Genomic DNA, 17,500 nt, shown 5'->3' with positions numbered 1-17,500 from the left:
ATTTTTCAGTACTTAGCTTACTTAGTGCTGCCAAGATTGCTCATGCAACCCAGCACATGGTACGAAGAGAGAGAGAGAGAGAGAGGGGGGGGGGGAGAGAGAGAGAGAGAGAGAGAGAGAGAGAGATTATGCGAGTTTCTGTGTGAAAGAGAGTGAGGAAACTACGTTAAAAGTGTGTCCGAGCATGCTTACTTGCATACTGTGCGGACACACACACACACATGCACACACACACACACACAAACATATGCACATACTCACACACATTTTTGTTTTGGTCCCCTGTCTAAAATCATTTAGAGTGGGCAGACAAAAAACTGTATGCTACTAGTACGACTATCACTACTTCACACACGTATACACAAAACACACACACACACTAAGCAACCCTCCTCAATTCAAAGTTCAATCTATCAAAACTGCACCTCCCAGCAAAGATGACACTTAAGTTAGATGCAGACTAACTCCACGAAATGGCACAGCCATAATATGAACGCCCAGTGGCCAGGGGCACTAAGTTAACCCATTCAATCCTGGGGAGTTCACAGCCTCAGTGGGCTTCCTTCCATTCCATTCTGATGCAGAAAAAAAAAAAAACCCACAGAAAATATGTAACTTTCCCACCAAAGCATGTGTGGACACATCCAGAAATAACGCAAACGTTAGTCCCTTTTTCTTTGCAGTTTAATGTTTAGGCATACGTAAGAATGTAGAAAACCGTTTTTTAACGAGACCAATTTTGTCACCCGAAAAATGCTCTGGTGCAGGGCAGAGCTCAATGGCTCACCGTGAAGTGCATACTTCATGTTGCTCGGCCAATCAAATGGAACTGAATCATTCAATGATTCACACAAAGACGCGCTCGCCTCAATCCAGTTCCGGCCTCAAGATGATGGGTTAAGTGGCAGGGAGAGCACTAACGCTCACACCGTGGCAAACCATTTACACAACAAGACTGGAGGGCGACTCCCTTTTTACAATATAATGTATGACGCTGTGTCACAACAGAGTTCTGTGTATGAATTTTGGGCTGCTCTTCCTGGGAACAGTGAATTACCACTGTGTAGCGCCACCCATTTGGTTGTCGTTGTTTTGGGGTTTTTTTTGTCTGCCTGCAACAGTGCAAGTGCATTTGTTTTTACTATCAAAGTGGATTTTTCCACAAAACTTCGCCAGAGCTGTTTTTGTTTGTTTGCTTGATTTTTCTTTTTAAACCAAACGTGTGCTGAGTGCATGCTGCGCACACAGGACCTCAATTCACCACCTCACCCAAAAGACTAGCACCCAGACCACAACTCCAAGATATAGCGCAGTGGGGGTAGAGGGTACAGAAATTCTGGTCTGTGTATTTCAGAATCGAACCCACAGACACTTGCTTCCTAAACAGGCCAACACCACTGCACCATCACTCAAGCCAGTATTGTCCACATTAGGGGATGGTGGGGGGTGGAGGATGTGGGAAGGGGAGGGGGGGGGGGACCACTATGCCAATCTTTTAATCAAATACGTGAAGTAACTAGTGCATACACTGGTGTGCGGCCTCCTGATGACATGACTTCAATGACAACCCCTAGACCTTTGGCGCACGAAGAGACTAATTCAACTGAGACAGACAGAACCTGGATGTTGCTGTGCAGCGTGGGTGCAATGCAGATGAGATTATGATAAACCGAGGTCCTGTGTGCAGCATGCAATTTAGCGCATATATACATAGAAGAACCCACAGCAAACAAAATGCGTTGTCCTGTCAAAATTCTGTGGGAAAATCCACTTTGATAGGAAAACCAATACACCTGCAGGCAGAAGAAAAGGGTGGCGCAGCACTGTACATTAAAATAAAATACAACACAATAATGCCACAGAAACAGTGTAAATGATGGAGCAGCAAAACAAAACAAAAAGTTGTGCATGCACACACACACACACACACACACACACAACACACACACACACACACGCGTGTGTTCACAGGCCCACATCGCCACAAACACACACCTTCCAAACTAGTCAATAAACACCATACCACCCTCTCATCCAAATAGACACAACACATGCTCACTTTTGTACACACACACACACACACACAGACACAGGGAGAGACTGAGAGAAAGAAAGAGACATAGGACCAAGACAGAGTCAGTGAATGACAGACAGACCGACTGAAAGAGACAAGAGACAGAGACACAGAGACTGAGAGACTAAGAGCAGAACACACAGAGAGACTGAGAGAAAGAGAGACAGAGAAAGAGAGACAGAGAGAGAAAGAGAGACAGCCAGCCACCAGACACCAAAGCAGCAGCCTGTTGTGTTGGAGGAGTTCACAGGCAAGAAGACACTGTCCCTTTTCCGGGGTCCTCAAACAGGCATGTACAGGTCTATCTCACTTCTAATCAGTCATCATTGTCTACCTTGTGGTAGCAGGGGTCAGCTCTGCGTCCACTGAGCTGAACATAGACACACGTACACACAAACACACACACACTCACACACACTATCAAACATACATGCACACAAAAGCATACACATCCACGTACATGAAGGCACATGCGCAAAGTGACACACACACTCATACATGTATAGGTATACAGACACACACACAGACGGACACACAAACACACAATCATAATCACACACACACACACACACACACACTGACACACACTATACTCACCCACTACTATTAGCATGACCACCGATGCCAGTCACAAACCACTCCCACCCACCCTCACCCCTATCCACCCTCCCACAACCCCAACCTACCCCACCCCGACCCCCCACCCCCCCTTTTTTTTCCCTCAAAACTTCCCCCCCCCCCTCTCCACTGCTCTGCTCTGCTCTGGCCAGGTGTAAAATTGTCCTGCTGTCCAGAGGTAACTTGGCTTACATTACAAGACAGCCGTACTTAAAGGTAAACATGGGACTGTATCTTTTTTTCCCTTTCTGGTCTGCATGAGGTTTCACTGTGTGCTGCGCAGACCAAATGCCTGGCATACCTCAAACCCAACTGTTGTTCTTCCTGGGGGGGGGGGGGGGAGGGGGGGGGGAGACGGAAAACTGGTACTTAGGGTAAATTCTGCGTTCACTTACCTAATCCTGAGGTATGGTCACGGGACTGTTGATAATAACACACAAAACAAACTAAAAACATTCTGGACAAAAAAATGATGGGTGGGAGTGGGTTGAAGGTGATATTGTTGTGTGTGTGGAGGGTGTGTGTGTGTGTGGGGGGGGGGGGGGGGCAGCAACAAAATTATGGAATTCCACCAACCAGCAGTCCACAGTCAGTAGAAAACACAAGAACACAGAAACAGAAAATAATGCTAAGGATTCCAGCATCCAACAATAGTATACATATACTATACCTATAACATACTCGCCAAATAGATAGTAGATCTTAAGTATAACATACAGCTAACAGATAAATACATACATAGATTCATGAATTCCAGTGCCTCTTTCCCATGTGGCAAGAGCGCTGTTTGTCCACATCTTACGCAAACTCCTCAGAAAAAAAAACAAAAAACAAACAAACAAGCAGTACGCTTGAATGTTGGATCAGAAATATTATACATGTGTAAGGGTCTCTAACAGACATGTATAGTATACATTATCAAGTGCCTCCTTCCACTGTGACCAGGATGTTGTTTGCCCACATATCACACAAACTCTTCACAAAATCAAAACAAACAGTGCACATGAATGTTATCAGAAATGATTGGTAAAGCAGCTGTGATTTCTCTTCAGAGAAGACAGAAGATAACTCATGTAACAAACAGCGTAATCATCACAGGACATGTTAATATATATATATATATATATATATATATATATGTGTGTGTGTGTGTGTGTGTGTGTGTGTGTGTGTGTAGATATAGACTGATGGAGAGAGAGAGAGAGAGAGAGAGAGAGAGAGAGAGAGTGACAAAGGCACACACACACACACACACACACACACACACACACACACACACACACTGTAAATAGCTGGCCAACCCGTGGCGAATGTGGAGCAAGCCCCCCCCGACACTTCGCCGAGGTTCAAAAATCAGTTTAATATCGCTAAACTAAAGAATGAACACACAAAAACCATCCAAATCTGGCAGAAAAATTGGCAGAAACTGTGGAAATCATGTGCTAGAGTCTGGGGGCCACCTTTCAGTACACACATTGGATGCATGGTGTATAATTTAATACTATAATTATGTAACCATGAACACATGTTCTTTAAGTTGCCTGTGTCTACCACCCTACTTCTATTCCACATCATGTGACATGGCACAAGCTGTTTATTTATTGTCATTCAGTTAAAGATTTATGTGAATGTATTCATTCCACATAAACAAGGGCCAGCTATTTTTACTTTTGTGTGTGTGTACATATGCATAATTATGTGAGTGTGTCTGCATGTGTGTGTATGTGCACGTGTTGTATGTGTGTGTGTGTATTTGAGTGTAGTATGTGTGTCTATGCATGCACATGTGTACACCGTGTGCGTGAGTGCGTGCGTGTGTGTGCATGAGTGCAGACATGCACAGCACATTTTCCTCCCTGTCAATTATGACTCAATTTAAACAGAAATTGATACAACTTCCCCAATTTGTGTGTGTGTGTGTGTGTGTGTGTGTGTGTGTGTGTGTGTGTGTCACATATTATAAAGTAATTAATAAGAACCAGTGCCATCACCCACTGCAGCCAAACCCCTGCTACCACTAGGTAGACAATGATGACTGATAATAGCGAGATTGGTACATGCCTGAGATTACATGCCTGTCTGAGGACCCCCAAAAAGGGACAGTGTCTGCTTGCCTGTGATTAACCCCCCCACCCCACCCCCCTCCCTTTCTCTGTTTCAGTCTCTCAGTCTCTGTGTCTCTTTCACTAGTTTCAGTCGGCCAAACCCACACAAGCAAGCACTCTGCACACAGGGTGGGTGAGAAACCAGAGAGAACCAGCCACACACCTCTTCACACATCATCATAACTTGCACCCCCCAATCCTTACCAGCACTCACGCTGCTCTCACTCTTGAGCCAAACCACCACCCTCCCAAAGCCAGCCCTCTGGGGGGAAAACACAAAACAAACATGGACCTCCCCTTCACACAATGGCCATTTTACATACCAGGCTGGTGGATGTGATTGAGCTGCATCAAAACATTTTTCCTGCTCAAATCAATGCGCATTCTGCATTCCACTGTCTTATCTTATCTAGCCAACTATAATCCATGTCATTATTATCATGCAACTGGGATAATATCAGCCAGTTGTTTGCTGTTGTCGATGCTTTGAAGGCCCAGCTGACCACACAAGGCCATATCTGGGCTGTAAATATTGATCCCGCAGAATCCACAGAGAGAGACAGAGAGAAAGAGAGAGAGAGCCAAGCACAAACGGTACAAATTCAAGCACATAAACCTGGAACATGCCTCTACTGGCTGCGATTCCATCCTTTTTTCTTTCCAGCAGACCATGAAACCAACTAACCTGAACGTACATATAGATAAATCATAAATAATTCACAATATCATGTGTAATAACAGGCTTCTTTTTTCTTTTTATAAACTGCCAATAGGCACCTCAATTTCCAGACACACACACACACACACACACACACACACACACACACACAAAAAACACACACAGAAAAGAAAAAAAAAAAGCCCAATGTGCACTATGATCTCGTGTAACAAACAATACTATGACCACATGTAACACAGAGCACATTCATCACATATAATGCAGCACTAAGATCACATGTAACACAGCACTAAGAATCACATGTAACATTGTACTATCAAAACAAGTGACACTGCACTATCAAACAGTATCATGACTATGATCACATGTAACACACAACGCTATGATCACATGAAAAACAGCACTCTGATCACATAACACTTTGATGACATTTAACACAGCACTATGATCACATGTAACACACAGCACTATGATCATACGTAACATACATACATGTATAAATAATGTGCTGCACTGTGATCACATGTGACACAGCACAACAATCACATGTAAAACAGCACTATGATCACATGTAACACAGTACTATCAGTATCACCACAAGTAACACAATACTATGGCCTTATAATTCATATGTAACAGCACTGTGTAACACACAGCACTACTATGATTACAACTTATACAAGTAACACACATCACTATTATGATCACAAGTAACACATGTGACACACAGCACTACGATCACATCTAACACACAGTGCAACGATCAAATGCATAGATTATATCCGGGCTGTAACTGGTGTAAGACCGATCAATGTCCAGACACATTATTTCTCACTTCACTGTTTCTTCCACAACAGCTGTTCACCTGACTGAATAATTATAACCACCCATATAACACACACTTAACACTCTTCTTTGGTGTGTGTGTGTGTGTGTGTGTGTGTGTGTGAATACTGTATTACATGGGAGACAGTGTGCATGCTGTGTGTGTCTTGGGTGCATGTGTTGCATTTGTGCATGTGTCCAAAAAAAATAAAATAATAAAATAAAGCATAATAAAAACACCTAGTATACTGTATAGATCTATATTATATAGCTGTCATTCTTTTCTTCTTTTTTTTTTAGCATCTATGATTGATCACATCTGAATAAATTTCATAAGTTAGACTGTATTTTGCAGACTACTTTTGAACTGCTTTCAACCGAATTCCAGGGCATATTTTGTAAGTAGTCAATGTAAATTATATATATATATATATATATATATATATATATATATATATATATATATATAAACAACCTCTCTCCAACACCAGACACACACAAACACACATACACAACAAAACAAGGCATTGCAATCAATGAGTGAATGACTGACAAAATCATTATCCAACAAAACATTACTCCCACTGCCTGGCAAACTGAATTACATTAAAACCTCATTCTCTCTCTCTCTCTCTCTCTCTCTCTCTCTCTCTCTCTCTCACACACACTTCAACACTCGGCAACCTGTCCCGACTGCAATCTTCAAGTTTTCCGCCTTTCGCCTTTTTTTTTTTTTTTTTTTTTTAACCTAATACTCTATGGAGAATGAAGACGAACAATTGGCAAAGCGAAACCGTCGTAAAAACAGTCATTCCCCGATACAACTCAACAAAAGACTTAAAAACAAAAGACCCAGTCTTTGACTCTTTCTCTCCCTCCCTTTCACAGCATACCAAGACCGACAGAAACATGCCAAAAATTCCCGGAGCGCAGGGGTGGGGGATTGGGTCCGGTTGGGGAGAATGGGGGATGGGGGTGTGTGTGGGAGGGGGGGGGTAATTGCGGTTAGGAGGTGGTGTTGGAGGGAGACGGCCACAAACCGTATCATTATACACCCCTACGACCCAACAGGGATGTCCCCATTCCCTTCATCCGTCCGCCCCTCCCTCCCAACCTCCGCTGCCCCCCCACCTCCTCTACTTCGGACGACAAAAAGGGGCTCAGGTATCAACACTTGCAGTGTCACCCCGCTACGCCATTTCTCTCCCTCTCTCTCTCTGTCTGTGTCTGTCTCTCTGTTTCTGTCTCTGTCTCTCTCTCGGGGCTTTGCAGTTGGTGGGTTACGGTAACCCGAGACTCACAAAGTCGAATGCTAACGGGGGTGGGTCGACTGACAAACTTGGCTAGCTGACATTCAGGCTGACCTTTTTAATTAATTAACCAACCTTTTTTTTTTTCTTTTTTGACTCACTTGTGTAAACAATGTGAGTCTATGTTATAACCCGGTGTTCGGTTGTCTGTGTGCGTGTGCGTGTGTGTGTGCGTGCGTCTGTGTGTCCGTGGTAAACTTTAACACTGATTGCCATTTTCTCTGGAAATACTGTCTGCCAATACCAAATTTGGCTTAAAAATAGTAGGAAAAACATTCTTCACGGTCATACCAATAATAGGTTGTACGTCTCCAGAATTTAACAGTATTTCCGATTCATTAACGGTTTATTTCGTTGATGCTGGTTCTGGATTCCGAAAACGCTGTTACCCCTTTACCGCTGTCCGAATGTCTTGGCCTAATAAGACGCCATGACCACGTTTTTCTTGTTGGCAATTAAAAGCAATGAAATACAAATTCTGGACAGAACACATTCAACAACACTAACTACATTATTAACGTGTTCACTGCATATGAATATTCTAAACAACATACTGTACACTGATTAAAAATTAACCTGAATGAACATGACAGAAAATTTAAATCGACAGTTTCATTAAGATCAGCCTTGTCAACAGTGGTTTGTGAAGGTCCTGACATGTTGCAAAGCCGGACGTGATGGCAAAAGTCTCTTTTACCGCCCAATTACAGGATTTCTTAAATAATCATCGACATGTTTACGGCTTATGAATGTTTTAAAGTGGATACTGAATTTACTAGAATGAACAGAAAAGAGAAATTGAATGGACGGTGTCGTACTTTCGATGCTTGTCGAACAAGGATTTCTGCAGATCTATAAATATCGGACACATATTGCAGTGTTTCAGGCGATGGTAACGTCTCCTCTACCTCGGACTTGGAAAGAAATTCTTAAATGCTCGAGATATACCAAAAGAACATGATTTAAATGGCGTTTTCAATTTGATTACTGTTCTCGATTCATTCCGCTAAATCACGGTATGCTTAAATAATAATTTCTGAACGTCACCGGTGAATGCCGCGCGAGCTCAGCGCACAAAACCACTCGTTCTTGACCCGAACATCCTAGGTTCGAATCTGCTTTTAAGTCTTTTTCTTCAGTTTTCTTTTTTTTTTTTAAACAGGAAGCTTTACATAATCATAATAACGAATGGCGAACACATTTCAACAAAATAAATTCTTATATGTTTTCTTTTTCTTTTCATTGTGTATCACAAGTGAGTCTTTAAGGCCTTGTCTCTCTTTTTTTTCTTTTTTCTTTTTTTTTTTTTACCCATTACATGCTGCCCGGCAGTATCTAGTTATGGGGCTGGCGTACGGTTAGCTTCCCCCCCCCCCCAAAAAAAAACAACGTCTGTCACACATATAGATCTATCTATCTATCTATACACTCTCCCGACCCTTTGAAAATGTAAAGGGCACACTGTGCACAGGTTGTTCACAAAATGGGTCCCTGGGACATTCTAAACAATTCTGGGAAAACACACACACACACACACCAAAAACAACAACAAAGAAACAACCCCCCCACCCCCCCCACAAACTTTCAGATCCATATCCTCACCATCTGAAGCCTCTATGATGATGGCTGCAATGTACAGTCCACCTTTAGCCTCACTCCCCCCCCCCCCCCACCCCCACCCCCAAATGCAAATCACCATGGTGACCACCATTAAGCTATAAACAAGTCAAACATGCCCACCAAACCAGTGAATGGGGGACCTTACAAAAATATATAAACTTAAGGGCCAGACACTGACATGGGGCCCCAATAAAGGGGTATTACTTTTATTACTGCTCCATTTCTCCCTGAGCACAGTGTGTATTAAAACAATGAAAATCTCCATGGTAGAACACCACAGACTGTATACATCACCAGGCATGCCAACAGCCTCCCTCTCTGCTGGGATACCACTTATGGTCATGAATTATTTTATACAGGAGCTTCCTTGATCAGGATCCCTGTTAGGGTCATAACATACATACTGTCCATTTTATGAGGTGCTACTGCTGTATGAAATAGCCATCAAAGCTGTCAGACAGACCTCACAGATTCATTAATTTCTATCCAAAAGGAAGAAGAATAAGATGGGATAAAAAGGAAAAAAAAAAAACGGACAAAATGTCATGCCTGTTTCAAGCCTACAAGACCAAGAACAACCACCCATACAAAGTTATAGTGTGTTATCAAACTTCTTTTTTCTTTTCTTTTTTTAAATTCAAAATTTGTCCTAAACCATGGTGAAAGCCTTTATTTAAGATTTTCCCCTAATAATATTCATATATTGTCAAATCTTGATTTCACATCAAATCAAAAATTTCATTCTGCTCATCTGCTTATCTTAATTCTTTTAAAAATGTTATCTTTATCATAATCTTAAATTATCTCAATGTAAATGTGACCAACAACAATTTGCTGATCACTCTGTTGTGATTGATGCATGCTGGGTATTTTCATGATTCCATGAAGGCAGTTGGATGTCGCACTGACTTTCTTCCAGCAGCTCCTGCAGCCAAGCTGGTGCTGAATGTATCGCTCTTCCTTCCTTCCAACCACATCGGTGAGGCCTAGAGGGGTATTCTGACAACTGGGCAACTTGGGATCTCCATAAACTTCGCTCAGGCTAGTGCCCTGGAGAGGTCACTTCAGTGCCGCTGTCCCCAGCGACAGGAACACCATGGGAGGCAGCAGTTACTCAGCAGGCGCTGCAACTCAACAACTTGACTGAACTAGGAACAGAGTTCCATTGAGACAGACGGATGCCAACAACAACAAATAACCCTCAAAACACGTGACATGGATTTCAGGATCTTTAACATGCAAATTTGATCTTTTGCATGCGTGAACACACAAAATGGGTTCAGGCACAAGCAGGTCTACACGTGCTGACCTGGGAGGTCTCCATCCTTATAATGCACCACTCTCAAGGCCTGACAAGGTGTTGGGTTACGCTGCTGGGTAGGCATCTGCTTGGCAGATGTGGGGTAGCGTATATGGATTTGTCCGAACTCAGTGACGCCTCCTTGAGCTACTGAAAACTGAAACTGAAACTAATGCACCAGGTGAACTGAACCAGGGATCGAACTACAGAAACCTGGGTGAGAATCCAGCACTTAACCATTCAGCCATCGCACCCGTCATCTAAAGAGTTCTTCAAAGAGTTTCATAATCATGTGATGACTCTTGGTACATTATGTGTGTCTGGGTTACATCCACATGTTTTGCAAGGTCCTTCCGTCTTATGTGATCTGTCACTGACAAAATAACAGACAAAAACAACCTCCCCTTCTTGTCCCATCAAACTGTCACCCACACCGTCAGCTTCATGATTTATTTTATCCCCTGTCCCTTTCATGTTCCAAAGGGAGATAATCAGTCCGTGATCTGTGGATACAGAAGAGTTTATAACACTGTGCTGCAATGTATTTTTTTCCCTATATTCTGTTGAAATATCATATTAAGTCATGCTCTGTACACCATGCTGTGTCAGAGTGTAAACTAATGTACTGTACTAATAAAGTGTGCTGCTTTGAGTGCTATGGTGTATTTTTGTTTCATTGTGTTTATTGTCAAACTGATATTGTATTAAATCTACCATTGTAATTTGTATCTTTTCTATCGTGAGGTCAAGCACGTTGATTTTGATTTCTGTTGCAGTTTTGTACTGATAGTATTGTTGTTAATTTTGCTATGGTTTCTACATTGTTGTTGAATAAAATCAAATTTTATCAAACATTGCTCAATTTGCTGGGCCATTTCTTTTTTTTCCTTCTTTTCTTTTACTGTTTTTTTTGTGTTTTAACTGAACTCTATGCAGTAACTTACATGCATTATCATAAGACAGGTATACATTATTATATCTATGTCATTACATATTAGCCTTTTTTCCCTACAGGTCTTCTTCACCAAGTGAAGTTCTTCTGCGCCCCACCCACACAGATCTCTCTCAGAGACTCTCTGCTTTCATTTGTCCATGAGTTACTGAGTGTGTACATTACATGTTAATCAAAATGTGGGAATCCTATGCTGATCAAAACAACTCATAGTTCACTTCATTATTTCCTCTTCAGATTCACTTGCAATTTGCACTGACTTTGATATTAAAACTGTGTCTCAAAGGATTTTATTTTCAAACCAAATCACCATTCTCACTCATATCTTACTGGGGAAAATACTTGCTCAAAATCAGGCACTGAACCTAGAAAAGACGTGTGTATCTAATCTGTGACTGCAGGTGGGGTACCAGTGTATTCCAGATTTGTGTGTACACAGAACACAGAATCATGAGAATGTCAGGGGTTCAGCATCCATTGTTGTGTGATGGGTGGAGAATCCTTCTGATCTTCCGGGAAGCACATTCCTTCTAGGGAGACAACATTCATTCTATACATCTGCCACTGCTTGAACCACTTCCTCGGTTCCCAAAGCATACCCATGAAAAAAAAGAAAAAAAAAAAGATTCAACATCAACTTCCCAGGGATATATATATATATATATATATATATATATTGTTATTTGTGGGCTGCTTCCTCCACCCACATGGTGTGCATTCACTTGTGACTGCAAGGGTGAGATTACATGTCCTTACTACCCTGCCCTTTAAACAGCCATACTCTGTCTTCAGAACTCTGCAAACAGGTTCCACATGTTCCTGTCTAAATAAACCAACAAGTGCTGACATGGATCACGCAATCAACAACTTAGATTTTCTGCATACACTTATTTCAGGCAATGAATAAGAAGTCTGTATGTGTTGACCTAAAATTAGTAAAAGATCAGACAAAAAAATCATCCACCATCTGTTGACATGCTCTGTATGTTTTGCTGTTATTGTACTTAGTATGCTGTTTGTCAAACATTAACTTTTCCCCTTGGCATAAAACTAGCCAATATTGGCTTAAAGTATCATCAGAATTGTTCATTGTTAAGTTACTAAGAAAAAAAAATCTCCAAAATTATAATATAAAACAAACATGAAACAACAAAAAACATGAGCAGTCAAGATTTCAACCAGATCATATATATATCATCTTATGACTCTGGACTGACACTTGAGATGGGAACAGGCTTTTCAACTGATAGCAAAACAGACTACACACTGTTCTACTACCCATCTGGACCAATTCCAGTTTTGGGCCTGTTCCTAGAGTCAGACCTCTTTTGTCGTTTGTTCAACTGTTGCCAACAAAAGTTCCTAAGTGATTCAACTGTTTGTTTACATTCTGAAACCATAGTATTTAGAAGACTTGAGAATATGACCATAGAAAATGGATACTGAATTGATCTTTATTTTCTAAATGTCTGTAATTTTGTTAAAGTACTTTTAATATTTCGCTTGTATAACTTTGGAAACTCTGCTTGATTATTTATAGATAAATTTAAAAAAAACATATATTAAGCCACAACATGAACTATTTCAATTCAAGTCTAATGTTGACATAGTAAGTTACTTCATGATGAAAATAATGCTGCAGCTACATCCTCAGGGGACAAAAATAGTTCTATAAAATGTTAATCACATAATTTTCTACAACCTGTGCTTGTGTATGACCATTCAGTTTCCTAGAACTCTCCTTGTATCTCAATCCCAAGTTATCTGTGAATTGATGGCGGACACTGCAGTGAAAATATCATTCTAATGGAGATTGTAAAGTGTTTTTTTAAAAGCAAAAAGTTAGTACGATTTGTAAAGTGTATCAAATTATCAATGTATGAGTACATCAAGAATAAATACTGTCATGATCATAATGCCTTTCAATCTTACTCAGTTAATGTACAACTGCAAGTAATTTACTATTCTTTTAAAAATACAATTGCAAAACATAGATCCTCAGCTACTGAGCTAGAGAGCTCACTCTCACCAGGTTTTTACTCTCCCTTTATGAGTTTATCTCAGTGTCTAGGGCTCTCTTTTCTCTCTCCCCCCTCCCCTCACAGTATTCCTATTCTCTATCAATAAAAAGACCAATGAGAAATGAAACAATATTTCTGTACAACAAAAATGAAAAATTATGTGATGATCTTACTAAGATTTTCCAGAGTATTTCAGTATTTGACTGCGCTAATAAAGTCCCACAGTACATACAGTGTTGTACTGACTTAATACATGTAGTAGTACATTAGACCCCCTAATTCTTCAGACCTGTAAACTACCACCAGGATAAGAGGATAACGCCATGCATCAATTGATGTACGTATATGTATATAGCACTCCTCAGTGAGACCCCATCCATTTGCCTGACAGAGTGCTGTCACTCCTCCCTCCCTGCTTTGCCTTGAGGGTCTCAGAGGTCAGCCGAGGGCCTTTCGCTTCAGCTTGACAGAACAATGACAGCCCAGGGAAGAGGGGGGAAATGTGCACTGAACAGTTGCACACATAGTCAAACAGAGTCACACAGTCACAGGGTCACTCATTTAGCCCCTTGCCCCCCCCCCCCACCGCCCCCCCTACTTAACGCACACACCCCTCCCACCCCCACACACAGGGCCTTGTGAATGAACTCACAGTCACCGTCAAGAACTCAGTGACCTCAAGGGGCTCAATGATTGTAGTATAGGTCCCCCCACCCCAACACCATTATAATAAACTTCGTGACCTCGATGTCTTTCAAATTCAACTGTAAAAACTTTTAAATAGTTGTGCAGAGCCATATTTTTCATGTAACAGGAATCAGACCCCCAGTGCCAGAGTCTGAACCAGTGGGTCACAGCATACATACTGTGTAAAATAGAAGTATGTCTTTTAGTTTTAAACATAACAAACTTTACTCAAAGTCAAAGTAAAGTGCACAACTATAAACTACTATTTTGTTGTACATCAGATTGGACAAAATTTTACATTTTACCAATTACTGTCTATGGGCGTTACACTAATTTACAGAAGAAAAAAAGGGGATTAAAAAAAGAAGAAAAACAACAACAACAAAACAGGAGTACTCACAAGTCACCAGCTACCGAATAAGGAATGTAATAAATCTCTCTAAGTACTAAAGCGGTCTGTTTTATACAATTACAGCATTCCTGGTATTGTCTGTTGTGCACGCACATGCACAGACTTCAGAATGTCTTGCTTTTCAGTGTTTAATTACTTTAAACTAAGTTTTTATAGATCTCTTATCTTTTGTTTTGAATTCAATTATCAAGCTGTGCCAAAGTGTCTCTCAAAATTGATTAATTTAAACAAGCTTACATAGTTACAACAACAACACCAACAAAAATACAAGTTATATGTATACATGTAGACCTATCTATGTATGCAACTTGGGTGTGTAAAATTATACACACCACAAACTTGTAGTTTACTGAAGTTTATAAAAAAAGAAAAAAAATGTATTCATCCTTACATGTTTTAACTTGTAGTTGTATACTTATATATACATATATATATATATATATATATATATATATGTGTGTGTGTACACACACACACACACACACACACACACACACATGTACACAAGCATGCACACACATCATGCAATAATTATAAAGTACTTGTACAACAGACAGTGAGTTATCGAGGTATATGACCTTGGGGAAAACTCGACTGTGACAGTGTTAACCCCTCTTGACTGTGTATTACTTCAAATTGTTCAATCATCAATTTGTATTTCTAAATTCAGTTTTATCATGAGACTGACATTCCCAAATTTCCAAAGGGTCAAGAACCTCTCGAAAGTGAACATGAATGGGTAATAATTTAATACGACAAGTGAATAGCTGATAAAGGCAGTGTTTTCTTGTCAGTCCGTAACAGGTCTGAACAGCAGAATGTACACAGAACATTTATAATGCCTCCGAGTCTAAAAAAGCACAATGCCTGTGTTTCGCCTACTATCTATTTTCAAAGACTAGCCTGCAATGATTAAGGCATGTCATGGAATGTGTATGTCACCATGGTGAAAGTGTGCAGGCATACCATACCGTCATACGTGTGATCAACAAATATTATATACAAATGCCTGCATACACATGTGTTATAAATGCCTTGTGGAATCAACAAGCTTATCATCTTGGCTATATCCGCATTACTTCCCCTCCATTCCCCAGCGTGACTGGTGGAGTGAACGTCCATTCCATCTTGAGGGGAAAAACTGTGGATACTGCTATCATCTCTGATGTATACTTTTTATATGAATTAAAACTGAAGTCCTGTGGGCAGCAGGCACTTCGTGAGTGTTAAACAACTCACGGCAATAAGAGAAGGGTCCCCGGTGGTAAAATTTTGTATAAAAAAGTAATATAAATCACAGTTCACTGCTTGCTGTTGAGATCCAGGGGTAGAATAGTCATGAGCATTGCTTGGTAAACCTGTACTGGTGATGGGGTATGTAGAACTGTAACTAGTGTAAGAAATGAACGAACTGTAACAGTGTAAGAGAGAGAGAGAGACTAAGTGTGCTGCAAGCTCCTTGTTTGTCCTCTCTCCTTCTTTCCCCCTACCCCACAATCAGCATCAGTGCATCAAAGACATCAAAAGACAAAACTTCACAAAACATTCATAAGTCACTTAGTGACTCACCTTTTCTTTCCTGCTCTTCTTCAGCAAGGACCGTCCCACGGACACGTTGGCTCCAATGAACACTATATTGCAGGGTTTGATTTCTCGTGGAGTGACCCGGTACCCTCCAGAACTGCCAGCACTGCTGCTGTCTTCTGCCGTGATGCTGCTCAGGTCCAGACGTGGCACTCCGGCGGCAGAGCTGGACTTGGCTGCTTGCTTCTCCTTGCGCTTCTTCTGGAGCTGACTGCTGTCAAAGATCTGGGAAACTCCTGGGGCTTTATTCCTGCTTGCATGCTCCATCCTTCTACGGACACTTGCAATCTGATTCTCGATTTCCGATGGCAGGTTTGTGCTTGCGTTGCTTTCTGATTTCTGGGCTGCAGGGGTCAACCGTTTCCGAGGTATCTCATTCTCTTCAGCGGAATCTTTCTCATGATGAGTTTTACCCAGTCGCACGCCGAACAGTTCACCTGGAGGTCTGGTTTCGGGTGACTCTGTGTCTTGTTTCTGATCGTTTTGTTTCATGCGGTTTGCGATGATGCTGGGAATACCTTTGACAGGCTGATTTGACTCTTCTGCTTTTACTTCAGCCTTGGCTGTTTCTTCAGTGTCCATCTTGGATGTTTCAGAAGGTGCAAGAGACTGGTTTGTCTCCATCTTTTCTGTAGGCTTTGAGGAAAATGTTCTCGGTGCCTTGATGGGTTTAGCTGATTCAACAGGTGTGAGTGTCACTGTCTGTGGCTGTGAATCTTCTATGCGAGGTGATGTGGGTTTCAAGACATCTGTCCATGGGGTTTCGCCAGAGTCTGCTAATCTGGGTGATAAAACCCTTTCTTCGGACTGCCTCTGTTTGGGGATAGCAGGTGCTCTGCCTTTAGCATGTGCTCCATTCATCTTGTTTGATTTCTTTACATTGTTGCCCTGTCTTTTCGATGCCTCTGTCCCTTCAGCATTTTTGGTGTTGTCGGCGGTCAAGTCTGTGCTCCCTTCACCATAGTCTTTTAATCGTGCTACTTTTTGTAGTTTTGTGTTTGAACTCTTTTTAGCATAAATCAAGTAACGGTTATCCCCCCCTTCATCTGCCTTGTTTTCTTTGAAAGGAGCTACAGGCATGACCGGGCTCGTCTTCTTGAGGCTGGGAGTGAAGGATGGGGGGACTGCGGTGCCAGAACTGGAAACACTCGTGCTGTTTGGTCTGCTGGTTCGGGTTGCCACAGAAGGACGTGAAACTGGTATAGCTTTTACTGCAGCAGTTGAACGTGGAGAAGCAACTGGATGGTTTTCAGCACTCTGAAACAATGAAGACTTGGCATTTTCAGGAATGTCAGATTCACCTTTGCCCTCAG

The 17,500-nt window shown here is 41.5% G+C and overlaps 2 protein-coding genes across 2 annotated transcripts in view; both read right to left on the bottom strand.

Moving 5' to 3' along the window:
- The window catches only part of LOC143289951 (cytosolic beta-glucosidase-like), a 196,243-nt gene that overhangs the window by 108,716 nt on the left and 70,027 nt on the right, over positions 1 to 17,500 (bottom strand). The gene's annotated exons all lie outside the window — the stretch shown is intronic.
- LOC143289661 (uncharacterized) overlaps positions 1 to 17,500 on the bottom strand; it is a 47,677-nt gene that overhangs the window by 28,882 nt on the left and 1,295 nt on the right. The window contains exon 1 of the mRNA XM_076598709.1: positions 16,173 to 17,500. This exon is cut by the window's right edge and continues 1,295 nt beyond it. Coding sequence (XP_076454824.1) covers positions 16,173 to 17,500 — 1,328 coding nt within the window. The remainder of the gene's footprint in view (positions 1 to 16,172) is intronic.

This window comes from Babylonia areolata, chromosome 14 (assembly GCF_041734735.1).
Source record: "Babylonia areolata isolate BAREFJ2019XMU chromosome 14, ASM4173473v1, whole genome shotgun sequence".
In the NCBI taxonomy this organism is placed as follows: domain Eukaryota; kingdom Metazoa; phylum Mollusca; class Gastropoda; order Neogastropoda; family Buccinidae; genus Babylonia; species Babylonia areolata.
Note: the sequence above shows the minus strand (reverse complement) of the source record. Positions and strands in the feature narration are given on the sequence as shown.